The sequence below is a fragment of the Erythrolamprus reginae genome, chromosome 2 (assembly GCF_031021105.1).
Source record: "Erythrolamprus reginae isolate rEryReg1 chromosome 2, rEryReg1.hap1, whole genome shotgun sequence".
Classification (NCBI taxonomy): Eukaryota; Metazoa; Chordata; class Lepidosauria; order Squamata; family Dipsadidae; genus Erythrolamprus; species Erythrolamprus reginae.
In genome coordinates, this window is record NC_091951.1 from 342,677,172 (window position 1) to 342,703,579 (window position 26,408).

Sequence of the window (26,408 nt, forward strand, 5' to 3'; positions counted from 1 at the left end):
ATGTTAAAGGGTTAAATAGGGTCCAGGAGGGAAGTGTTTTTAATAGGAAAGTGAACACAAGAACAAGGGGACACAATCTGAAGTTAGTTGGGGGAAAGATCAAAAGCAACGTGAGAAAATATTATTTGACTGAAAGAGTAGTAGATCCTTGGAACAAACTTCCAGCAGAGGTGGTAGATAAATCCACAGTAACTGAATTTAAACATGCCTGGGATAAACATATATCCATCCTAAGATAAAATACAGGAAATAGTATAAGGGCAGACTAGATGGACCATGAGGTCTTTTTCTGCCATCAGACTTCTATGTTTCTACAGTGGCACCTCTACTTACGAACTTAATTCGTTCCGTGACCAAGTTCTTAAGTATTAAAGTTTGTAAGAAGAAGCCATTTTTCCCTTAGGAATCAATGTAAAAGCAAATAATGTGTGCGATTGGGAAAACCACAGGAGGATGGAGGCCCTGTTTCCTCCCAGGGGTCTCCTAGAGATTCCTAGAGAGGCCCCATGGCTTCTCCCTGCCTTTTCCGGCCCTGTTTCCTCCCAGGAGATTCCAAGAGAGGCCCCATGGAGGCTTCACCCTGCCTTTTCCGGCCCTGTTTCCTCCCAGGAGATTCCTAGAGAGGCCCCACATAGGCTTCACCCTGCCTTTTCCGGCCCTGTTTCCTCCCAGGAGATTCCTAGAGAGGCCTCCTGGACGCTTCTCCACACCTTTTCCATCCCTGTTTCCTCACAGAAGCTTCCTAGAGAGGCCTCACAGAGGCTTCTCCCCGCCTTTTCCGGACCTGTTTCCTTCAGGAGATTCATAGAGAGACCCCACGGAGGCTTCACCCTGCCTTTTCCGGCCCTGTTTCCTCCCAGGAGATTCCTAGAGTGGCCTCCTGGAGGCTTCTCCCCACCTTTTCCGTCCCTATTTCCTCCCAGGAGATTCCTAGAGAGGCCCCACGGAGGCGTCTCCCCGCCTTTTCCGGCCCTGTTTCCTCCCAGGAGATTCCTAGAGAGGCCCCACAGAGACTTTTCCCCACCTTTTCCGGCCCTGTTTCCTCCCAGGAGATTCCTAGAGAGGCCCCATGGAGGCTTCACCCTGCCTTTTCCAGCCCTGTTTCCTCCCAGGAGATTCCTAGAGTGGCTTCCTGGAGGCTTCTCCCCACCTTTTCCATTCCTGTTTCCTCCCAGAAGTTTCCCAGAGAGGCCCCACGGAGGCGTCTCCCCGCCTTTTTCGGACCTGTTTCCGCCCAGGAGATTCCTAGAAAGACCCTACAAAGGCTTCTCCCTGCCTTTTCCAGTTACAGTTTCGGAGGTTCAGGTGTGCAAGTGGAAAATGGTTCTTGAGAAGAGGCAAAAAAAATCTTGAACATCTGGGTCTTATCTAGAAAAGTTCGTAAGTAGAGGCATTCATAGTTAGAGGTACCACTGTATTCTGTGCACAGCCACCGGAGCGAACCCACCGACTCAAAAGTCCCTTATTTCATGGGAAAAAATCACACTCTTTATTGATAAAAGCAACACACAGCGAAAAGCAGATTGAATGGCAAGCAAGAGGGAGTAATTTCTCTATCCAAAGTAAAACATCAACAAGGTCTGGGAAAAGCACATCCTAATGGCATTCCTTAGATCACAAAGTTCATTTTATTTATTTATTGGACTTATAAACCGCCCCTCTCCATGGACTCCCGCAGGCTCACAACATTTCAATTAAAAAAACTCCCACAGTATATAAAACATATCTAAATCCAATTAACATAAATAATTAATTTAAAATACAGTAGTATCTCTACTTAAGAACTTAATCCGTTCCGTGATCAGGTTCTTAAGTAGAAAAGTTTGTAAGTAGAAGCAATTTTTCCCATAGGAATCAATGTAAAAGCAAATAATCATGCAAACTCATTAGGAAAGAAATAAAAGCTCGGAATTGGGTGGGAGGAGGAGGAGAAGGAAGAGGACAGTTGCTGCTGAAGGAAGAAGGGGAGGGGAAGGGAATAAAAAAAATCCAAAAATTAAGGCTTTTTTTAAAAAAAGAGGGACTCTGAGGGGGCGAGGAGGAGCACGCGCCTCCCATACATGCGGCGTGAGGCTGCCTCCCATACACTGCTCCAGAAAGAGAAACCCAGGGGGAATGGCAGGAAACTGGCCGGGCTTTTGTGCCACTATCAAATTTCCTGAGAAATGTTTCCTGGTTGGGGTTTTTAAGTAGAAAATGGCTTCTTAAGAAGAGGAAAAAAAATCTTGAACACCCGGGTCTTAACAAGAAAAGTTCTTAAGTAGAGGCGTTCTTAAGTAGAGGTACCACTGTAGTTTAAAAAGCTAAACATTTTTTGAAAAATCAATCAAATACACACTACAAACATCCTACACATTCACTGACCAGAGCCTGAGGTCTAATGACCCCAAACCTGGCGGCATAAATACATTTTTAAATTCTTACGAAAGGCAAGGAGAGTGCGGGCAGTGCGAATCTCTGGGGAGAGCTGATTCCATAGGGCCGGGGCCCCCACAGAGAAGACTCTTCCCCTAGGACCTGCCAAGTGACATTCTCTAGTTGACACGACCTGGAGAAGGTCAACAATGTGGGACCTAACCGGTCGCTGGGATTCGTGCGGCAGAAGGCGGTCCCTTAGGATTACCATTCAAGAGTATAAATCAGCTCACCAAAATAACAACTCTGTTGTTATTATTATATGCAGTGGACTGCGTTAAATTATAATTTCTGTGCAGAATCTTGAACTCTCCCTTTCTTCCTTCTATTAGCTTGGGTAAGATTTAGAGGCGGAACAGAAGTATTTTTTTATTTTATTTTATTTATTTATTTATTTTGTCCAATACACAATGAGAGTTTTAGTGGGTATATATCTATATACACATAGTAAAATACATGATGAAGGTTATAGAGGAGATACTCATAGTAAAACATATCTATGAAAGAATAGAAAAGAAGATATAGTAATAGAACATATCAATGAAAGAATAGAAGAAGAGATATAGGAATAGAAGAAAGGTATAGGAGATATAGGAGAGCAATAGGACAGGGGACGGAAGGCACTCTAGTGCACTTGTACTCGCCCTTTACTGACCTCTTAGGAATCTGGATAGGTCAACCGTGGATAATCTAAGGATAAAGTGTTGGGGGTTTGGGGATGACACTATGGAGTCCGGTAATGAGTTCCACGCTTTGACAACTTGGTTACTGAAGTCATATTTTTTACAGTCATGTTTGGAGCGGTTAATATTAAGTTTAAATCTGTTGCGTGCTCTTGTGTTGTTGTGGTTGAAGCTGAAGTAGTCGCCAACAGGCAGGACGTTGCAGCATATGATCTTGTGGGCAATACTTAGATCTTGTTTAAGGTGTCTTAGTTCTAGGCTTTCTAGGCCCAGGATTGAAAGTCTAGTCTCATAGGGTATTTATTCTATTTCGAGTGGAGGAGTGAAGGGCTCTTCTGGTGAAGTATCTTTGGACTTTTTAGTTGCTCTTTTCTGTACTTTCTCTAGAGTTTCAATGTCCTTTTTGTAGTGGGGTGACCAAAATTGAATGCAGTTGTAGGGTGTATTTGTGAAGGTTCCTGGGGCGTTTCTTTTAACTTTCCACCTTAGCCTGAGATTCCTGGGTTATCTCTGTCCAAGTACAAGCTGCCTCGCTCAGCCAGAGAGGAGATACTCATAGTAAATATATATCTATGAAAGAATAGAAAAGAAGGTATAGTAATAGAACATATCAATGAAAGAATAGAAGAAGAGATATGGGAATAGAAGGAAGGTATAGGAGATATAGGAGAGCAATAGGACAGGGGACGGAAGGCACTCTAGTGGCAAGGAATCCTGTCCGAAATAAGTTCATTTCTGAAGGCAAGTAAATGGTTTGTAACCCTGGGAGAGGCTGATGTAAGCCACAATCAGCACGTAATCATGGGTTTGCTAATTGTGCTGCAACCTGATTGGCTGTAACCTATACTATAAGGAGGAACATCCTTGCATGGGTGTAGTTTGTTACAGAGAGGTTTTATACAGTGGGTGCTTTGTTATAGTATAGAGTGGTTTGTAAATTAGTGGTTAATGCTTAGTGGTTACAGTGGTGGGTATTATAAGAGTTGTTTATTTATTATTTATTTATGTATTGGATTTGAATGCTGCCCCTCTCCGAGGACTCGGGGTGGCTCACAACATATCAGAAAGAAGATAACAAGTACAGTGGTAACTCTGCTTAAGAACGTCTCCACTTAAGAACTTTTCTAGATAAGAACCGGATGTTCAAGATTTTTTTGCCTCTACTTAAGAACCATTTTCTACTCAAGAACCCAAGCCCGGAAAAATTCCCAGGAAATTTGAGAGTGGCACGAAGCCCAGCCAGTTTCCTGCCATTCCCCCTTTAATCCCGGCCATCTAGGGCTTTTCTGGGCTGCCAGAGGAGCCTTTCCGTGGCGCTTAAGGAGGCTTTGGCAGCCCAGAGCGAACAAGGCATTTCCCTTTCTTTGAGCACTTGGAGAGGGAATAAACCTCTGCCAGCACCCAGAGGAGAGAAACACTCCCTTCGCTCTGGGCAGCGACTGTCCTCCTCCTCCCACCCAAATTCCGAGCTTTTATTTCTTTCCTAATGGGTTTGCATGCATTATTTGCTTCTACATTGATTCCTATGGGAAAAATTGCTTCTACTTACAAACTTTTCTACTTAAGAACCTGGTCACGGAACGAATTAAGTTCTTAAGTAGAGGTACCACTGTACATCTAAAAATCCAATTAATATGGCTAAAAAGACTTTAAAAAGCTCTACTATGATTTTAAAACATTCATTATATGAATGTTATATGAAAGTATTTTACAACAGTTTATTTAGAGAAGCAGTTTGATAAATAGAATAGAATAGAATAGAATTTTTATTGGCCAAGTGTGATTGGACAGACAAGGAATTTGTCTTGGTGCATATGCTCTCAGCATACATAAAATAAAATATACATTTGTCAAGAATCATGGGGTATAACACTTAATGATTGTAATAGGGGTCAAATAAGCAATGAAGAAGCAATATTAATAAAAATCTTAGGATATAAGCAACAAGTTACAGTCATACAGTCAACATGGGAGGAAATGGGTGATAGGAATGATGAGAAAAACTAGTAGAATAGAAGTGCAGATTTAGTAGAAAGTCTGACAGTGTTGAGGGAATTATTTATTTAGTAGAGTGATGGTGTTCGGGAAAAAACTGTTCTTGTGTCTAGTTGTCTTGGTGTGCAGTGCTCTGTAGCGACGTTTTGAGGGTAGGAGTTGAAACTATTTGTGTCCAGGATGCGAGGGGTCAGTAAATATTTTCCCCGCCCTCTTTTTGACTCGTGCAGTATACAGGTCCTCAATGGAAGGCAGGTTGGCAGCGATTGTTTTTTCTAAAGTTCTGATTCTCCTCTGAAGTCTGTGTCGATCCTGTTGGGTTGCAGCACCAAACCAGACAGTTATAGAGGTGCAGATGTCAGACTCAACGATTCCTCTGTAGAACTGTATCAGCAGCTCCTTGGGCAGTTTGAGCTTCCTGAGCTGGCGCAGAAAGAACATTCTTTGTTGTGCTTTTTTGATGATGTTTTTGGTGTTATGTATAGTGGTTAACTGTGGCTTAACTTCTGTGTGCGCAAAACTCTCTTTGCCTAACAATTCCCACCCTCCATCTGCAAAGCACGTTAGCTTTCCTGGTGGGCAAAAGGGTTCATTTGCCAGCTGAGTTAATCTCTTTCAGAGATACCAGCTTGCATCCTAAGAGCCAAGTAATTTCTGATAGCATTCTTTTCAGTGAGGAATTTGTTCTTAGACTGTCAGTAATTTATGTTGGTTGTTTGAGGTTCTCATTTGGAGAGCGACAAAGCCAAACATGTTGAAAATATATATTCACAGATGTCCTTTGACAGTGACACAAATCAGCCACAGAGACAGTCAAGGCCTGGTTAATAGTCTTGTTGGAAGGATCAAATTGGGCACAGAGGAACCAAACGGTGTTTTGCCTAGCCGCAAATGCCAACAACAGAAGAAGCTAAACAGTCCCTTTCTATTCTTTATTTTTTCCTTTTGGTGGTGCAATTTCAGGGCCATTGTCAAGCCGGTGCAGAGGTGGGTGATACATCAACGGCTTACTACACTATCTGTAGAAGGCCTGATGATTATGGGAACTTGGGAGGAGTGATTTTCAGGAAGGAACCGATGAAGCCACAAAGCATTTTTTTGAGTGGTTCAAGCCATCATATGTAGGCAGGGGTGGGCTGCTGCCCGGACAGGGGAGAACGCAGTGGGGTAGCGAAAATGGAGCTCCACCCCAGAGCACCCAATTTGCTCAGAGAGATTCCTAGAGAGGCCCCACGGAGGCTTCTCCCTGCCTTTTCCGGCCTTGTTTCATCCCAGGAGATTCCTAGAGAGGCCTCAGAGAGGCTTCTCCCTGTCTTTTCCGGCCCTGTTTCCTCCCAGGAGATTCCTAGAGAGGCCCCACAGTGACTTCTCCCTGCCTTTTCCGGCCCTGTTTCCTGCCAGGAGATTCCTTGATTTGATTTGATTTGATTTGATTTGTATGCCACCCCTCTCTGAAGACTCGGAGCGGCTCACAACAGCAAAGCACAGTACAAATCCAATGATTAAAGAATTTATCTGTTATTATGCTTATAAAGAAGTTATTGAATCCAGGTGAATCAGTCATCTGTGTGTCTAGAGCGGGTTCTTCTTACCTGCCTACTGGTGCGCTGCAGGCGCATTGTGATGTTTCGCACGTGTGTCCCCTCGCATGATTTTGCTTCCGTGCATGTGCAGAGGGACAATTTCCCCTTTGTGCATACTCAGAGGGCAAAAATAACCGATGGTGCCATGCACGGACCGGCAAAGACAGCAACGTAGCCATCGTGCGCAATTATACAATTGGCAGGCCACTAGAATAGAATAGAATTCTTTATTGGCCAAGTGTGATTGGACACACAAGGAATTTGTCTTGGGGCATATGCTCTCAGTGTACATAAAAGAAACAGATACATTTGCCAAGAATATGTGGTACAACACTTAATGATTGTCATAGGGGTCAAATAAGCAATGAAGAAACAATCAATATTAATAAAAATCTTAGGATACAAGCAACAAGTTACAGTCATATAGTCCTAAGTGGGAGCAAATGGGTGATAGGAATGATGAGAAAAAACTAGTAGAAATAGAAGTGCAGACTTAATAAAAAGTTTGACAGTGTTGAGTGAATTTTTTGTTTAGCAGAGTGATGGCGTTTGGGAAAAAATTGTTCTTGTGTCTACTTGTCTTGGTGTGCAGTGCTCTGTAGCGACGTTTTGAGGGTAGGAGTTGAAACAATTTGTGTCCAAGATGTGAGGGAATCAATAAATATTTTTACTGCCCTCTTTTTGACTCGTGCAGTATGCAGGTCCTCAATGGAAGGCAGGTTGGCAACAATTGTAATACAACTGTACTGTAAGTTGTATTCAAGAATATACATTTTACTGTTTCATACTTTGTTGTTTTTTTTATCTTCAATAATCTTTTTTTCTCAAATCCCACCATTTATACACTTTTCCCCAAATTTTATAAAATTCAGATTCCACTTGATTATTTAACCTTCTCGTCATCATATCCAATTCTGCACATTCCATAATTTTCCTAAAAATCTCTTCATCTTTTGGAATTTCCTTTTCTTTCCATTTTTCTGCAAATGCAATCATAGTTCCCTCTAAGCTGAGCAGTGAGCCATGGCTCACTTAAAAATCATCACCAACTCAGAGTTTTTCAAACCTGCCCAGAAGCCGATCGCCAACCTTTTGCAAAACCAGATTGCCTAGCTTTTGCCAAAAGTTCTCCCACCGGATCTTCCACTAGCACCCTGTAAACAGGCTCAAGCAGCGGGGTGCTGAAAGAGGAGGCAGTGGAGGCGAGGGGCTTACAGCTGCCCCCACCCCCCCACGCAGCACAATGGAGAGAGAGAGAAATTCAAAGGAAAAGGAGGCAGAGAAAGAGAGGGAAAGAGTGAGAGGGAAGGAGAGAGAGAGGAAGAGAGGAAGAGAGAGAAACAGATAGAAAAAAGAGAGGAAGGAAAAGAGAAAGAAAAAGAATGGGAGTAAGGAAGACAGAAAGAAAATCAAAATCTAGTTTGAAACTAGCTCAACTATTTAACTGGCATTTTGATAATGATAGAGTTGCCCTATTATGAGCTCACTGTTATAGACACACAGTACAGTATTTTATTTTGAAATTCTCTGAGGCAAAACAGGGTGGGTTTTTATTTATTTATTTATTTATTTTGTTTATTTATTTATTATTTCTGTGCCGCCCAGTCCCGAAGGGACTGCCGCTCAGACACTATACTTTTCCGCCCATCCCAAAAAAAAATTAGAGGGAACACTGAATGCAATTCTAGCTGCTACTAAAATATGAATTATTAAATAATATACTTCTTTTTAATGTTTAATATCCGTGATACCTAATAAAAAGAATTCTGGTGTCTTCCTAATTTCTGCTCATCTTGTTAACTGCGTTTCAGAGAAACGTGTGAGGAGGTGCGGGCGTTATTAACCCAGCAGCACCTGGAGGAGGTGTTTAAAGACCGATTGACCCAGATGGCCCTCAAGGAGGAGCTGAACAAGCAGAAGGAGATGGAGGACGCCATGTACGACGCTCTCTGGGAAGAGGACCGCTTAGCCAAGGAGAGACGAGCCTCCGAGGAGGCCAACATACGGTCCGGTTGGAAGGAGGAAATGATCAGCATGCTCAATGCCCAGAAAGCCATCGCGGACGCTCAAAGGGAAGAGGCGAGGCTGCTGAAGGAAGAAGAGGCGAAACTGACGGTAAGGGAGCTTCTCACTTCCTGCTCACAGGGAGTCCTCGGGTTACGACTTGTAGCTGAGTCTGGAATTATGGTCGTACATCATGCTGGTCTTTGAAGTGGGGGGTCACCCTGTGACCGCACCCCATTTTATAACATTTTTTGCAGTAGTCATAAAGTGGTTCGCCATGGGCATTTTTTTTTCTTTTGCAAAAACTTTTTATTTATTTTTATTTTATTTATTTGTTTTGTCTTTGGAGAGGGGCGGCGTGCAAATCTAATAAATAATAATAATAATAATAATAATAATAATAATAATAATAATAAATAAACACAGTAACTGAATTTAAACATGCCTGGGATAAACATATACAGTATCCATCCTAAGATAAAATACAGGAAATAGTAGAAGGGCAGACTAGATGGATCATGAGGTCTTTTTCTGCGGTCAATCTTCTATGCTTCTATAATGATGATGATGATGATGATGATGATAATGACATGTACTGGTGGTAAACAAATATATAATACTTATATACATGATAGTGATAAAAAGAGAAACATTAGGACGGGATGGAAGGCACTCTGGTGCACTTATGCATGCCCCTTACTGACCTCTTAGGAATCAGGAGAGGTCAACAGTGAATAGTCTAAGGGTAAAGTTTTGGGGGTCTGGTAGTGAGTTCCATGCATGAACTACTTAGTTAATAAAGTCGTATTTCCTGCAGTCAAGTTTAAAGCCGATTACTTTAACTTTGTATCTGTTGTGTGCTCGTGTGTTGTTGTGGTTGAAGCTGAAGTAGTCATTGACAGGAAGGAAACTGTAGCAGGATGATTTTATGGGCTATGCCTAGGTCATGCTTAAGACAATGTAGTTCTAAGCTTTCTAAATCTAGGATTGTAAGTCTAGTTTTGTAGGGCAGTGTTTCCCAACCTTGGCAACTTGAAGATATTTGGACTTCAACTCCCAGAATTCCTCAGCCAGCGAATGCAGGTTGGGGAATTCTGGGAGTTGAAGTCCAGATATCTTCAAGTTGCCAAGGTTGGGAAACACTGTTGTAGGGTATTCTGTTGCGAGTAGAGGAATGGAGGGCTTTTCTAGTAAAGTATCTCTGGACATTTTCTAGAGTGTTTATGTCTGAAATGTGGCATGGGTTCCAGACAGATGAGCTGTATTCCCGCTACGGGTTCTACAGAACTGGCCCGAACTGGCAGGAACCCGCCTCTGCTCACCAAAGACTTGCTGTCAAGGCCAGTAATTTTGGTTTTGATTGTCAGCAGTTCCCCAGAGTTCTGATTAAGAGAGTACGGCCAATCTTTCCACCTAAATGCTTCTTCTTGTGAAAATGCCACGCTTAGCTATGGATCTCCCTTAGGATCATCACCGAAGGCTTGTTTCTGCAGCAATCTTACTCCGCGTTGCCTGGCAGAGTTGAGTAAGCTATTCCCAGGGCTCTTCTGTAGTGGCAGCATTTCCCCAACGGCCTTTGACATGTGTGTTTTCTCGTTTTCCAATCAAAGACGGCTCTATTGTCAGGATTCTTTTGGATTATTTAGCATCCTCTTTGGATCCAAGCAAGGGTTCCCAGTGTGCGGTGCGCAGCTCCGCATCTCCGGCATGTGGATACACACGTCTGGGCGAGATTTTGCTTCTACGTAGGTGCAGGAAGCAAAGCTCCACAGATAAAACAAATAAAAATCTTGGGTCCTCCTCTCGTGACGTACTTCCTCTTTCTTCTCCCTTCTTCTTCTTAACCTCCATGATGTAAGCAGCATAGGTTCTCCTGTTCCTCGAAACATAGAAACATAGAAGACTGATGGCAGAAAAGACCTCATGGTCCACCTACCGTGTTTCCCCGAAAGTAAGACAGTGTCTTACTTTCTTTTTGTCCCCAAAAGCCCCACTATGTCTTACTTTTGGGGTATGTCTTATATTGTTAAAGGGGCACTGACAGCTTAAAAAACTGTGTAAAATGTGTTTTTTTAGTGTATATGCATTTTACCTTCTGTGACGGGCGGGGGGGAGGTTTCTTTGGAGTAGGGACGTGCCCGACTAAATTTGCAGAGGCGGCAGTGACAAGTGCAGGGGACGGCGCGGCGACGTATGGAGAGGGGGACGGTGCGGACGTGGGCAGGAGGCGGCGCGCAGCTAGATGAGAGGGAGGCGGCAATACCCCCCGTGTTTCCCCGAAAGTAAGACATATGTCTTACTTTCGGGGTATGGCTTATATTAGCCGACCCCCCTGAAACCCCCGATACGTCTTACAATCGGGGGTGTCTTACTATCGGGGAAACAGGGTAGTCTGCCCTTATACTATTTCCTGTATTTTATCTTACAATGTTTAAATTCAGTTACTGTGGATTTACCAACCACGTCTGCTGGGAGTTTGTTCCAAGGATCTACTACTCTTTCAATAAAATAATATTTTCTCATGTTGCTTTTGATCTTTCCCCCAACTAACTTGAGATTGTGTCCCCTTGTTCTTGTGTTCACTTTCCTATTAAAAACACTTCCCTCCTGAACCTTAACCCTTTAACATATTTAAATGTTTCGATCATGTCCCCCCTTTTCCTTCTGTCCTCCAGACTATACAGATTGAGTTCATTAAGTCTTTCCTGATACGTTTTATGCTTAAGACCTTCCACCATTCTTGTAGCCCGTCTTTGGACCCATTCAATTTTGTCAATATCTTTTTGTAGGTGAGGTCTCCAGAACTGAACACAGCATTCCAAATGTGGTCTCAGTCCAAATGTGGAAACAGTCTTTTATTTGTTTTATCTCTGTTTTTAAAATAAAAATCTTGTTTAAAAAAATGATTAAGGCTTCTATCCATCGACCTCCGGAGTTAAGGTCGTAACAGATCTTAATTTCCTACGACATCCCGCGCATATGAAATTTCGGTGATTTTTTTTTTGCTTCCGCGCATGTCTGTAGTGATTGACTGCAAAAAATACGACTTCAGCAACAGAGTAATCAACGCCTGGAATGCACTACCTGATTCTGTGGTTTCTACTCCTAACCCCAAAACCTTTAACCTTAGACTATCTACAATTGACCTCTCCCCCTTTCTAAGAGGTCTGTAAGGGGCGTGCATAAGCACACCACTGTGCCTACCGTCCCTGTCCTATTGTCTTTTTTGTTACTTTTTATCATTACTTATCTAATGTTTGATTTGTACAAATTACCACCCTATAATTGTTTGACAAAATAAATACAGTGTTCCCTCGATTTTCGCAATTTCAAACTTCGCGAAAAGTCTATATTTTTAAAAATATTAATTAAAAAATACTTCATGGGTTTTTTCCCTATACCACGGTTTTTCAAAAATATTAATTAAAAAATACTTCATGGGTTTTTCCCCTATACCACGGTTTTCCCGCCCAATGACGTCATATGTCATTGCCAAACTTTTATTTGCCTTTAATAAATATTTTTTTTAATAAACCTTAATAAATAAACAGGGTGAGTAATAATCTAAATGGTTGCTAAGGGAATGGGAAATTGTAATTTAGGGGTTTAAAGTGCTAAGGGAAGGCTTGTGATACTGTTCATAGCCAAAAATAGTGTATTTACTTCCGTATCTCTGCTTCGCGGAAATTCGACTTTCGCGGCCGGTCTTGGAACGCATCCCCCGCGAAAATCGAGGGAACACTGTAAATAAAAATAAAATAAATAAAAAATACAAGTAGTCCTTGACTCACAACTATGATGGAGCCCAGAATTACTGCAACACGCTCTACATGGGGCTACCCTTGAAGAGTGTTCGGAGACTGCAAATGGTCTAGAATGCAGCCGCGAGAGCTGTCATGGCTATGCCCCAGTACGCCCATATAACACCTACGCTCTGCGAGCTGCACTGGCTTCCTATTAGTCTCCGGTCACAATTCAAGGTGTTGGTTATGACCTATAAAGCCCTACATGGTTCAGGGCCAGGCTATTTATGGGACTGCCTCTTGCCACACACCTCCCAGAGACCAATAAGAATACACAGAATCCCAAATAATATAAAATTCCAAATAATATAAAATTCGGATTCTTCTTTTATAAGTGGATAGGCAAAACTAAAAATTAAATGTTATGAGAAATGCATGAATATATTAAAATGATATTAGAATTTTTCTGTTTTCTTTTTTTATTAACTTAATTTTACGTTTATTAGAATGTGTAAACAAAATTCTTCTTTTCATCTAGATTAATACGTTGACTTAATGATTTAAGAATATATTCTTTTTTGTATATTAAAAATTGACTTCAAGAAAAGAGGGGTAATTGTAACCCCCATTATGTGTTTAAATGTTTGTGTGTCTGTATGTTTTTTTATGAAAAATTAATAAAGTCCTATTAAAAAAAAAAAAAGAACACACAGAATCGGCCTCCTCCGGGTCCCGTCACTGAAACAATGCAGGTTGGTGGGGCCATGAAGGAGGGCCTTTTCTGTGGCCGCCCCGGCTCTATGAAACCAACTACCCCCCCGATGTCTGTACTGCTCCCACCCTACTGGCTTTCTGTAAGGCCACGAAGACCTAATAATTACCTTCCTTCTGCAATCCTTGTACTCAGGTTTAGATTGGATGATAATTTACGATAGTTGGTTATAGCATTGGTTATATGAATTTTACCTATAGATCACAGGAGGGCAGCCTCTTGTGCACAGGGGTGGCCCAATAAGTTTAGCTGTAGACACAGAGGTAATACAGTAGTCCCTCACCTATCGCTGGTGTTACGTTCCAGACCCGGCTGCGATAGTTGAAATCCGCGATGGGGAATTTATCGACTGATAGTACTTATTTAAGTATTTATATTGTAATTGTTTGGTAAGTTTTCATTGTTTTAAGTGTTTATAAACCCTTCCCACACAGTATTTATTTTAGATACAGTATTTAAATACAGTATTTACAATTTTGGATATTTTTTTTTTGAAAAACCTGCCGATTGAGTTCGGCGGGCTGTTTAAATCTGCCGATCGACTTCCTCCGAAACCCGCGAACCAGCGAAGATCCGCGAATGATTTTTCTCATTAATATTTCTTGAAAACCCGCGATGAAGTGAAGCCGCAGTAGGTGAAGCGCGGTATAGCGAGGGACTACTGTAACACAATGGGAGGGTTGGGAAGAAGAGAGGAGAAGAAAGGAAAGGGAAGAGAGAGAAGGAAAGGAAAGGAAAGGAGGAAGGAATATAAAAAGAAAAAGGAAAGGAAGATAAAAAGAGAAAGAATAGAATAGAATAGAATTCTTTATTGGATAGGTGTGATTGCACGGAACTTGTCCTTGGTGCAGATGCTCTCAGTGTACATAAAAGAAAAAGATACATTTGTCAGGAATCAGGAGATACTTAATGATTGTCATAGGGGTCAAATAAGCAATCAGGAAACAATATTAATAAAAACCTTAAGGATACAAGCAGCAAGTTACAGTCATACAGTCATAAGTGGGAGGAAATAGGTGATAGAAATAATAATAATAATAATAATAATAATAATAATAATAATAATTTAATAATTAATAATAAGATTTGTATGCCGCCCTTCTCCAAGAACTCGGGGCGGCTCACAACAATAATAACAATGTACAAATCCAATATTTAAAAACACAATTTAAAAACCCTTATTAATAAAATAACCACACAACCCAATCAAACCATACATGAAGCAGTAGTTAGGGGAGGTGTCAATTTCCCCATGCCTGGCGGCAAAGGTGAGTTTTCAACAACTTACGAAAGGCAAGGAGGGTGTTCTAATCTCCGGGGGGAGTTGGTTCCAGAGGGCCGGGGCCACCACAGAGAAGGCTCTTCCCCTGGGCCCCGCCAGACAACATTGCTTAGTCGACGGGACCCGGAGAAGGCCAACTCTGTGGGACCTAATTGCTGCTGTGCTCTTGTGCAGGAAGAAGAAAGGCAGCTGATCAAAATGGAGAACGTACAGGCCGAGATAAAAAGGCGCCAGAAACTGAGAGAATGCAGTGACATGTTGCTGGATTCCATGAAGAAGAAAGCAAAGCGTCTCCATGATGAGAGGCAAGAGGAGCTCGCTTTGGAAATGAAAATCTTGGATCACGTCCTTCAAGAATCCCAGGAGGACACGGAAGGCCAAAGACAAAGGAAGGTAAAGCCAACAGTGAACCTGGTTGTAAGCTTCATGATATCTTATGCAAAATGTCTGTCTATATCTATCTATCTGTCTGTCTGTCTGTCTGTCTGTCTGTCTGTCTGTCTGTCTGTCTCTGTCTGTCTGTCTGTCTGTCTGTCTTTCTTTCTATCTATCTATCTATCTATCTATCTATCTACCTACCTACCTACCTACCTTTCTGTCTTTCTGTCTGTCTGTCTGTCTGTCTGTCTATCTGTCTATCTATCTATCTATCTATCTATCTATCTATCTATCTATCTATCTATCTACCTACCTACCAACCTACCTACCTACCTACCTTTCTGTCTGTCTGTCTATCTATCTATCTGCCTACCTTTCTGTCTGTCTGTCTGTCTGTCTGTCAATCTGCCTGTCGGTCTGTCTGTCTGTCTGTATATCTATCTATCTACCTACCTATCTATCTACCTACCTTTCTGTCTGTCTGTCTGTCTGTCTGTCTGTCTATCTATCTATCTATCTATTTCTATCTTTCTATCTATCTGTCTGCCTGCCTGCCTGCCTGCCTGTCTACCTACCTTTCTGTCTGTCTGTCTTTCTATCTGTCTGCCTGCCTGCCTGCCTGCCTGCCTGCCTGCCTACCTACCTACCTTTCTGTCTGTCTGTCTATCTATCTATCTATCTATCTATCTATCTATCTATCTATCTATCTATCTATCTATCTATTTCTATTTTTCTATCTATCTATCTGCCTGCCTGCCTGCCTGCCTGTCTGTCTGTCTGTCTACCTACCTTTCTGTCTGTCTGTCTGTCTGCCTGCCTGCCTGCCTGCCTGTCTGTCTACCTACCTACCTACCTTTCTGTCTGTCTGTCTTTCTATTTGCCTGCCTGCCTGCCTATCTACCTACCTACCTACCTATCTATCCATCTGCCGCCATGTGCCACATGCCCTTAATTACAGGTTAATTAATCCAAGCAGACACACACACACAGAATAGAATACAAATAAATGTTCTTTATCAACAGAAGAGAAGAAAGAACTCCCTTTTAAACTTCAAAGGGATTTCTTGTACAAACAAGGCACACTTGGAATACAATCCAAGAACGATGTCCCGTAATAAATCCAATTAATAACCCAGTAACTGGGAATTGGCTCACAGCTACTGTTGTCCAAACGCTGATAAACACTCTCAATGAATTTTAGTTCAGAGTCCGGGAATCCTAAGAAAGTCTTGAATACAGAAAGGCATGGTCTTGATGAACTACGATCAGATAATCTTCCACAACGGCTAAGTCAGCACGCTGCTATTTTATCAGCAGCTCTAATTACTGGAGCCCCACCCAACCCAACCACAGGTGGCCTCTCATATCTCCTGTAATATGTCTTAAGTTGTTCTCTCCTATGCATAGCTCTATGCATGCATGGGTCTGTCATAAATTCCTCATCGGAATCCAACGAAGATAAGGAAGATTGCCTTGTGTGCTTTTAATTGCAGTTTTTATGACTCTGGGCTAATTGACTAGCCATAAATCTTAGAATGACTTGTGGAATGTTTTAATGATTTTGATGTTGCCTTGCATGCCGAAGTTTAAGATAACAGATTAGTGCTGCGTGCCGAGATGATTCAGTGTGGAAAAGAGGAAAGATAAAATAAAGATGATGTGTTGTTTTACAAATCTATGCATTTAGAAATCCTTTATTCCAATTAACAGGAGCCTTAGCCGGAGATCAGAACAGTACATACGTTTTATCCATACAAATGGATTGTTCATTTTAACTGTGTAGTTATTTCATGTTTCCTTTCCCTGGGCCTTGTTTCGGCTAAGGAGGGCAGTCCTGTGGTGAAAGGCATAGTTTGAGTAGGATGAGGCCAGGCAGTTGCATCAAAATAGGCCTTGTGAGGAAACATGTGCTCACTCACCATGCGATAGGTCATTCTGGTGGTTTCCAGGCGCCTTGACCTGAAGCAGCCTTTCGTGTCAACCACTACATTTCCTCTGCAGATTGGTTGAATGCGCAAATGGTGGCCTGAAAAATTCTCCTGAGCTCCTGAAGCTATGTTGCTGTAGGAAAAACATTTCAGTTTACCAGTTATGAGATTTGGAAGAGGATAAAAATCAAGAAGGGGATGGAAAATTTGTCAGAATTCCAGAATTTGCAGGTTTTTTGAGGGGGTGTCATCAAGTAATTCATAGAAATTGCGGTTCTGCCCTCCTTCCTTCCTTCCTTCCTTCCTTCCTTCCTTCCTTCCTTCCTTCCTTCCTTCTTCCTCTTCTTTTATTATTATTATTATTATTATTATTATTATTATTATTATTATTATTATTATTATTATTAATTGGATTTGTATGCCGCCCCTCTCCGTAGACTCGGGGGGGGGGGGGGGTAACAACAGTGGTGAAAACAACATGCGACAATCCAATACTAAAGAAGCTAAAAACCCTTATTTTAAAACCAATCATACATACAAACATACCATACATAAATTGTAGAAGCCTAGGGGGAAAGAATATCTCAGTTCCCCCATGCCTGACGTCTTCTTCCTCCTCCTCTCCTTCTTTTCCTCCTTCTCCTTCCACTACTTCCACTTCTTCCACTTCTTCCTCTTCTTCCTCTTCTTCTTCTTCTTCCTCTTCTTCCTCTTCTTCCTCTTCTTCTTCTTCCTCCTCCTCCTCCTCTTCTTCTTTTCTTTTTCTTCTCCTTCATGTCTTCTTTTCTCCTCTCTCTCTCCTCCTTTTTTCTCCTCCTCCTCTTCTTGTCTTTTTTTCTCTTCTTCCCCTTTTTCTGCTTTTCTCCCGCTCCTCCTCCTTTTCTCCTCCTCCTCCTCTTCCTCCCCTCTTCTCTCCCTTCTCTCTCCCTTTTAAAATCTCTCCCCTTTTCGCTTTTTTCAGAGGGAGCTCTTTAAAGAGCAGCAGATGTATCAGGCCTATCTGGCTCAACAGAGGGAAGAGGACAAACGACAGGAAGAAGAGATGGACAGGTTGCGGGCCGAGGATGCCGCCAAAGTGTGGGCCAATAGAGCTGAGAAGGAAAGGGCCCTGAAACTAGCCAGAGATCGGTTACTCAAAGAAGTCATGGACATAAGAAAGCTTCAGATTGAAGAGAAATGTAAGGAATTGTTGGGGACAGGGGATTTTCTTTAACTCCAGTTTCTCTCCAGCTTTCCATCATGTAGAAGAGCTGGATAATAATACTGGAGGTGGGTCTCTCTATTGGATTTTGGGAAACAAGATGGATAATTATGTCCGAAAGAAAGATGTTTCTGTGAAAACCATGTACAGTGGTACCTCTACCTAAGAACGCCTCTACTTACGAACTTTTCTAGATAAGAACCGGGGGTTCAAGATTTTTTTTTGCCTCTTCTCAAGAACCATTTTCCACTTACAACCCCGAGCCTCCAAAACTGTAACCGGAAAAGGCAGAGGGAAGCCTACCTGGGGCCTCTCTAGGAATCTCCTGGGAGGAAACAGGCCTGGAAAAGGTGGGGAGAAGCCTCTGTGGGGCCTCTCTAGGAATCTCAAGGGAGGAAACAGGGCTGGAAAATATGGGGAGAAGCCTCTGTAGAGCCTCTCTAGGAATCTCAAGGGAGGAAACAGGGCTGGAAAAGGCAGGGAAAAGCCTCCGTGGGGCCTCTCTAGGAATCTCCTGGGAGGAAACAGACCCAGAAAAGGCGAAGATAAGCCTCTGTGGAACCTCTCTAGGAATCTCCTGGGAGGAAACAGGGCTGGAAAAGACGGGGAGAAGCCTCTGTGGGGCTTCTCTAGGAATCTCCTGGGAGGAAACAGGGCCTCCACCCTCCCTGTGGTTTCCCCAATCCTATGCATTTGCTTTTACCTTGATTCCTATGGGAAAAAATGCTTCTCCTTACAAACCTTTCTATTTAAGAACCTGGTCACGGAACTAATTAAGTTCGTAAGTAGAGGTTTCGCTGTTAACTTGCTTGCCAATTTTCAAACAAAGTGCATTTGTATGAGGGTTGGGTTCCATTTATCTTCATCACCGGTTCGCATTGTGACGTTTTGCGTCCCCTCGTGCAATTTTGTTTCCGCACATGCTCAGGATTCAGCCCGAAACACAGCTGAGGAGCTGACCAGCTGTGCTTCGGGCAAAGAAATAAAGGTCAGTATTAACAAGGGGAGGGGGCAAGATTAATTTAAGAACTGTGTTACTAACTCAACAACTGCTGTGATTTATTTACTGTGGCAAGAAAGGCAGGAAAACGGGGTGAGACTCACTTAACATTTGTCTTAATAATAATAATTTAATAATAATAATTTGTTAGATTTGTATGCCGCCCCTCTCTGAAGTCTTGTTTAGTAGCAGGAATTTTGGGCTCCATTGTGAGCCACAAGCTGAGGACTGCCCGTATGTACCACATAAACACAGGTAGAGTATATGTGGTACATTGCTCAACAGTAGTAACTGTGAGAGGGACCTTGGAGTCCTAGTGGACAATCATTTAAATATGAGCCAGCCATGTGGAGCAGCTGCCAAAATTTCCAACACAGTTCTAGGTTGCATTAACAGAGGGATAGAATCAAGATCACGTGAAGTGTTAATACCACTTTATAAGGCCACACTTGGAATACTGCAGCCAGTTCTGGTCGCCACGATACAAAAAGGATGTTGAGACTCTAGAAAGAGTGCAGAGAAGAGCGACAAAGAGGATTAGGGGACTGGGGGCTAAAACATATGAAGAACAGTAGTGCAGTGTCTCCTGCCTAAGCAGAAATAGGCAAAGTTGGCTCTTCTATGATTTGTGGACTTAAACTCCCAGAATTCCTGGGCCAATCATGCTAGCTCAGGAATTCTGGGAGTTGAAGTCCACATGTCATAGAAGAGCCAACTTTGCCTACTTCTACTAAAGGCTAAAACATATGAAGAACGGTTGCAAGAACTGGGCATGGCTAGTTGAATGAAAAGAAGGACCAGGGGGAGACATGATAGCAGTCTTCCAATATCTCAGGGGTTGCCACAAAGAAAAGGGAGTCAAACTTTTCTCCAAAGCACCTGAGGGTAGAAAAGAAACAATGGGTGGAAGCTGAACAAGGAGAGAAGCAACTTAGAACTAAGGAAAAAATTCCTGACAGTTAGAACAATGAATCAGTGGAACAGCTTGTCTCTAGAAGTTGTGAATGATCCAACAATGGAAGCTTTTAAGAAGATGTTGAATAACCATTTGTCTGCAGTAGTATAGGGTTTCCTGCCTAAGCAGGTGGTTGGACTAGAAGACCTCCAAGGTCCCTTCCAACTCTGTTGTTATTATTTATTATTATTATATTTGAAACTGTTGTACATACTCCTGATCAGTTGGAGGATGATGAAGATATTGACTCGGATTCAGATAGTGTTTATGAAGTAGTGGGGGGCTCGGGGTTACAGGTAGTAGAACAGGTGGGAGGCCAGCCACAGGATGGGGCGATGAGTTCAGGATCTAGTGAGGGAGAATCAGACGCTCGCTGGGTTAACCCTAAATTCAGAAGGGTTCAGAAACATAGAGAACAGAGGTCTGGAAGAAGATATTAAGGAGAGGAATGGGTTAAATATTGTACTGAGGTATTTGGCACGTCGGGGCTAGTGGAGAAGAAGGGCGGAGTTTCAACGTTGCTGAAAAGAAATATGGAGGTGTTTTTCGCCACGCTAAAGTAAGCCAAAGTATTTTGTATTGTATTTAGTCAGTGCTGCTGTTTTTTATAGCTATGTAGTTAGGAAATAAACCTTGTCTAAGTGAAGCAGGAGAAGGAATGTGAGGAATGCGGCTAGAAGAGAGATAACGGACCAATTGATGTCTGGAATGTGTTGAAGTACAAGAGAGTAGAGGAATAAACGGAATTGCTTTATTCATGAAATGATGCATTTAATGAGAGTTATTTGTAATTACTAAACTTCTACCAGAAACCAGAACAGAAACAAGGACCCTACAGTGCATGGATTGTCCATTTACGATGTAGTTAAAATCTTGTAATGGCCAAATCTGCATCAGGAAAGGTGGGAGGGACTACTGAGCATGGCTGTCCAATGAACCCCCTGTTCGGCTTCGACATTAGCCAATGACTCGTGCTGTTTTCTACTTCTCAGTGCGGAAAAATGCTAAGGAGCAGGAAGATCTTCACCGGGACAAGGAATTATTAAAGGCAGCCATTCAGGAATACCAACAGCTAGAACAAGAGACTTGCATAAGGTAATTGCTAAGGGCCCTGCCAACGGGGTGGACTCTTCTCAATCAATGGGGCATTTCCTACTACAGGTAGTCCTCGGTTTACAACAATTTGTTTCATGACCATTCAAAGTGACATCAGCTGTTCTGTCGGGCTCTCTGGTAGAATCCTCCCGAAAATCCACAGGTACAAATTTCAGACACACACACGTTTGAAAATTCAAAACAATGTTCTTTATAATGAAAATTCACTTAAACCAACCCCTCTTTTGGTATAGCAAAGAGCACTCGTCTCCAAACAAACTGGTAATTTGTACACGTCTCTTATCAGTTCTGTGATACTTAGCTTGCAGCTGTGAGGCAATTCACAGTCCTTCTTCTTTCACGAAGTGAAACACACTTTGCTCTGGTTGAGTTTCAAACCAGGGAAAAATCAGCACACAAAAGGTCAAACGCAGCAAAGCAGGCACGAAACACAACGATCAGATAATCCTCCACAATGGCCAAACCCACAGGCTGCTATTTAAAGCAGCCTCACTAATTACCACAGCCCCACCCAACCACAGGTGGCCTCATTTTCTTTGATAATAATCTCTCAGTTGTTGCTGCCTATGCATCGCTCTCCACATGTGTGGCTGTATCATTAACTCTTGTTCTGAATCCAAGGAGGAGCTAGATAATTGATCTCCTTCTGAGCTGTCTGCCACACTCTCCTCCTCCCTGTCACTCATGTCTTCTTGGTCAGAGGAGCCTTCATCATCAGATTCCACTGGGGGCAAAACAGGCCTGCGGCATGTGGATGTCTCCCCCAATCCACAGTCCTTGGGGCAGGAGCTGGGCCAGAGCTAACCACAACATCAGCACTGGAAAAAAGTGACTTACATGCCTCTATTTCACACTTAACAACCTTGGCCACAATCAAAATTCACATTTTTTCCAACATATTTATGACCGTTGCAGTGTCCCGGGGTCATGGGCTCATCTTTGGTAGCTCTCTGACAAGCAAAGTCAGTGGGGAAGCCCGATTCACTTAACAGCCCTATTAGTACAGTGATTCTGTCAGGGTTCCAAATAGCATCTGAAATTAAATCAGAGTTCGAGGCATAGCATTCCTTCAGGAGCCATGGTGGCACAATGGTTAGAGTCACTAGTGGGCTGCAGCATGGACAGCCCAGTATGCCGTCCCAGTAGGAAAAATGGAGATGTTCACACTTCTCTGTGTTCCCGATGCAGCTTCTGCGCATGTGCGGAAGTGAAAAAACCACAGAAAATCAGTGAAATCTAGCCTGCACGAGCATCCCAGCGACCGGTTAGATCCCACAGAGTTGGCCTTCTCCGGGTCCCATCGACTAAACAATGTCGTCTGGCAGGACCCAGGGGAAGAGCCTTCTCTGTGGCGGCCCCGACCCTCTGGAACCAGCTCCCCCCGGAGATTAGAACTGCCCCCACCCTCCTTGCCTTTCGTAAACTCCTTAAAACCCACCTCTGCCGCCAGGCATGGGGGAACTGTGATATCTCCCCCGGGCCTATACAGTTTATGCATGGTATGCTTGTGTGTATGTTTCTTTTTAGTTTTAGTTTTTTTAGTGACTTTTAATTATTAGATTTGTTATATATTGTGCTATTAGTGTTGTGAGCCGCCCCGAGTCTACAGAGAGGGGCGGCATACAAATCTAATAAATGAATGAATGAATGAATGTAATAATAGTAATAATAATAATAATCCCCCCTGCAAGATTTCACTTCCTGTGCATGCGCCGAAGCTGCATTGATAATGAAGAGATGCGTGAGCATCTCCATTTTTCCTACCTCCATGCCAAGCGCTCAACCTCCATGATAAGTGCTAAAATTTCAGTGGCCGATCAGGTCCCACAGAGTTGGCCTTCTCCAGGTCCTGTCGACCAAACAATGTCATCTGGCGGGGCCCAGGAGAAGAGCCTTCTCTGTGGCAGCCCCGGCCCTCTGGAATCAACTCCCCCTGGAGAATCAAACTGCTCCCACCCTCCTTGTCTTTCGCAAGGGCCTAAAGACCTATCTATGTCGCCAGGCATGGGGCAACTAATGTATCCCCCTTTCTGACCATTAAAGTTATGAGTGGGTATGATTGTATAGTATCGATTGTTTTTAATATGATGGGTTTTAGCTACAGTTTTAATTGTATTAGATTTGTTACTGTATTGTTTTATTGTTGTTGTGAGCCGCCCCAAGTCTTCGGAGAGGGGCGGCATACAAATCTAATAAATTATTATTATTATTATTATTATTATTATTATTATTATTATTATTATGTCAATACAACACAGCAAATGAGATCACTATGCTGGATTTCGTATTTCATCACCAGTCGGGCGCTTCCCAAGCACCTAGGACTACGGGATGTAGCGGCGAATTATGTTTGCCGATCCCAGTAAAGCAGCCTTTTGCAATTGACAGATGGAGACGTTGTCAATTCTGATGGTTTTCAAATGTCCGCTGAGATCCTTTGGCACTGCGCCCAGCGTGCCAAGTACCACTGGGATCACTTTCACTGGCTTATGCCAGAGTCGTTGCAGCTCGATTTTTAGATCTTCGTATTTCACAAATATCTCTAGCTGCTTCTCCTCAATTCTGCTGTCCCCTGGGATTGCGATGTCGATGATCCATACTTTCTTTTTCTCCACAATCAGGATGTCTGGTGTGTTATGCTTCAGAATTTGGTCAGTCTGAAGTCGGAAGTCCCACAGTAGTTTTGCTTGCTCATTTTCGACCACTTTTTGGGGCTTATGATCCCACCAGTTCTTTGCCACTGGTAAATGGTAGTTCCGGCACAAGTTCCAGTGGATCATCTGTGCCACAGCATCATGTCTATGCTTGTAGTCAATCTGTGCGATCTTTTTGCAGCAGCTGAGTATGTGATTGTTTCATCTGTTTCTTTACAGCGTCTGCACTTTGGATCGTCTGTTGATTTTTCAATTCTGGCTTTGACAGCATTTGTTCTAATGGCCTGTTCTTGTGCCGCCAGTATTAGTCCTTCTGTCTACTTTTTGAGTGTTCCACTTGTAAGCCATGACCAGGTCTTTTCTTTATCCACTTTGCCTTCAATCTTCTCCAAGAACTGGCCATACAATGCTTTGTTCTGCCAACTGTCCATACGACATTGAGTTACAGTTTTTCTATACTGGTTCTTGGTTTGCTTCACATTGAGAAGCTTCCTATTGTTGACCTCCATCAACGCTGACTCTTTGCTCTCCTTCACATAGTCAGCTAATGCATGCTTCTCTTTTTCCACTGTCTGCTTCACTTGCAAAAGTCCTCTGCCGCCTATTTTCCTTGGTAAATACAGCCTGTCAACGTCACTGCGGGGCTGTAGTGCATGATGGATCGTCATTATTATTATTATTATTATTATTATTATTATTATTATTATTATTATTATTATTATTACTCCTTTCTCCCATACATGTTTCCTGCAGGCGTTGGCAGCAATCAAAACAATACCGGGAAGAACTCCGTGGTCAAATGGATCACCGCAAAGAAACCCATGAAAGGGAAAAGGAGGAGGAGCGCCGTGAATATGCCCTGGCAGAGGAAGCAGAAAAGCTTTACCAGCAAAAGTTGGCAGATATGCTTTCCAGACCATACATGAAGTTAGATTTTCTTCACCCTTTAAGGAGGCACCTAGTCGTTAACTCTAAGAGTTAGAATCGGTTCCCTATATGGATATGTAAATGCTATATGAGCCCAGGGATAGAAAGGAAAGGGAGGAATTTAAAGGAACATCATCATTATTTCTTTCAGTATTATTATTATTATTATTATTATTTTGTCCAGCAAAAGCTTCTCTCCTCACCACTTTTTCCCCTTGAAATGTTAAAATAATTGGATCTTAAATAAAGTCTTCCAGCAATTAAACCTTTCAGGAATAAATACTAACCTAAAAGAAGATGAGTTGCTCTAAATCATTTGTCAATCTTGTTCGGTTTGGCTTTTTAAAGTCTAAATTTGGCATTTTTCAATTATCCACCCTGATCTATTGCTAGTAAGTGGTTATTTCAGGATTAGCATTGACACAACTCTTCAGTCCTACTGTGCATTTTGGAAAAATCTAGCTTAGCATGCTGTGAGAATCCAACTATTTGCAAAATAAGATTTAGAGGGAATTACGTCACATGAACAAAACCCATTGTGATTTGGAAACCATTGTGAACTGTTGCTCAGTAACGGATCTACAGAAATCATGCTACCGTAATTACATTTGAAGGAATATAAATCTTTGCCCTACAGATTTCTATCTATGAAATAACAGAGGTTACAGTAAATAATAAACATTATCTGGAAAAGACATGAACTATCATCTCAACATTCCATCATTTGTAGGTAGAAACATAGAAACATAGAAGTCTGGCGGCAGAAAAAGACCTCCTGGTCCATCTAGTCTGCCCTTATACTATTTTCTGTATTTTATCTTAGGATGGATATATGTTTATCCCAGGCATGTTTAAATTCAGTTACTGTGGATTTATCTACCACGTCTGCTGGAAGTTTGTTCCAAGCATCTTCTACTCTTTCAGTAAAATAATATTTTCTCATGTTGCTTTTTATCTTTCCCCCAACTAACTTCAGATTGTGTCCCCTTGTTCTTGTATTCACTTTCCTATTAAAAACACTTCCCTCCTGGACCTTATTTAACCCTTTAATATATTTAAATGTTTCGATCATGTCCCCCCTTTTCCTTCTGTCCTCCAGACTATACAGATTGAGTTCATGAAGTCTTTCCTGATACGTTTTATGCTTAAGACCTTCCACCATTCTTGTAGCCCAGGGGTCGACAAAGTTGTTCAGAATCTAGGAGCCAGCCAAAAAATTTAGGAGCCAGAATTTTTTTTAAGCAAACTTGGTTTTTTGCCGAGTCTCCACCTGACATCGCTTTCATCCCCTCTGTCTCCTCCTTCCTCTCTCATCTCTTTCCTTCCTCTCCCTCCCTTTCTCTCTTTCCTTTCTCTCCCTTTCTGTCTATCCTTTCTATCTCTCACCCCTTCTCCCTCTTTCATTCCCTTTCTCTCCCTCCCTTTCTCTCTCATTCCTTTCTCTCCCTCTTTCCTTCCTATCTCTCTTTCTTTTTCTCCCTCCTTCATATCTTCTTTCTCTCCCCCTTCCTCCCTCTTTCCTTTCTCTCCCTCCCTTTCTCTTCCTTTTTCTCTATCCTTTCTACTTCTTACTCTTTCTTTCTCTCCCTCCTTCATTCAATTTTCTCTCCCCCCCTTCCTCCCTCTTTCCTTTCTCTCCCTCCCTTTCTCTTCCTTTTTCTCTATCCTTTCTACTTCTTACTCTTTCTTTCTCTCCCTCCTTCATTCAATTTTCTCTCCCTCCCCTTCCTCCCTCTTTCCTTTCTCTCCCTCCCTTTCTCTTCCTTTTTCTC

The 26,408-nt window shown here is 42.4% G+C and overlaps 1 protein-coding gene across 1 annotated transcript in view; it reads left to right on the forward strand.

The window, feature by feature from the left end:
* The window catches only part of CFAP53 (cilia and flagella associated protein 53), a 32,020-nt gene extending 7,091 nt beyond the window's left edge, over nt 1–24,929 (forward strand). Inside the window, exons 4-8 of the mRNA XM_070743566.1 lie at nt 8,488–8,791; nt 14,652–14,870; nt 17,745–17,961; nt 20,932–21,034; nt 24,463–24,929. Coding sequence (XP_070599667.1) covers nt 8,488–8,791; nt 14,652–14,870; nt 17,745–17,961; nt 20,932–21,034; nt 24,463–24,691 — 1,072 coding nt within the window. The 3' untranslated portion in view covers nt 24,692–24,929. The remainder of the gene's footprint in view (nt 1–8,487; nt 8,792–14,651; nt 14,871–17,744; nt 17,962–20,931; nt 21,035–24,462) is intronic.
* The last annotated feature ends 1,479 nt before the right edge of the window (nt 24,930–26,408 follow it).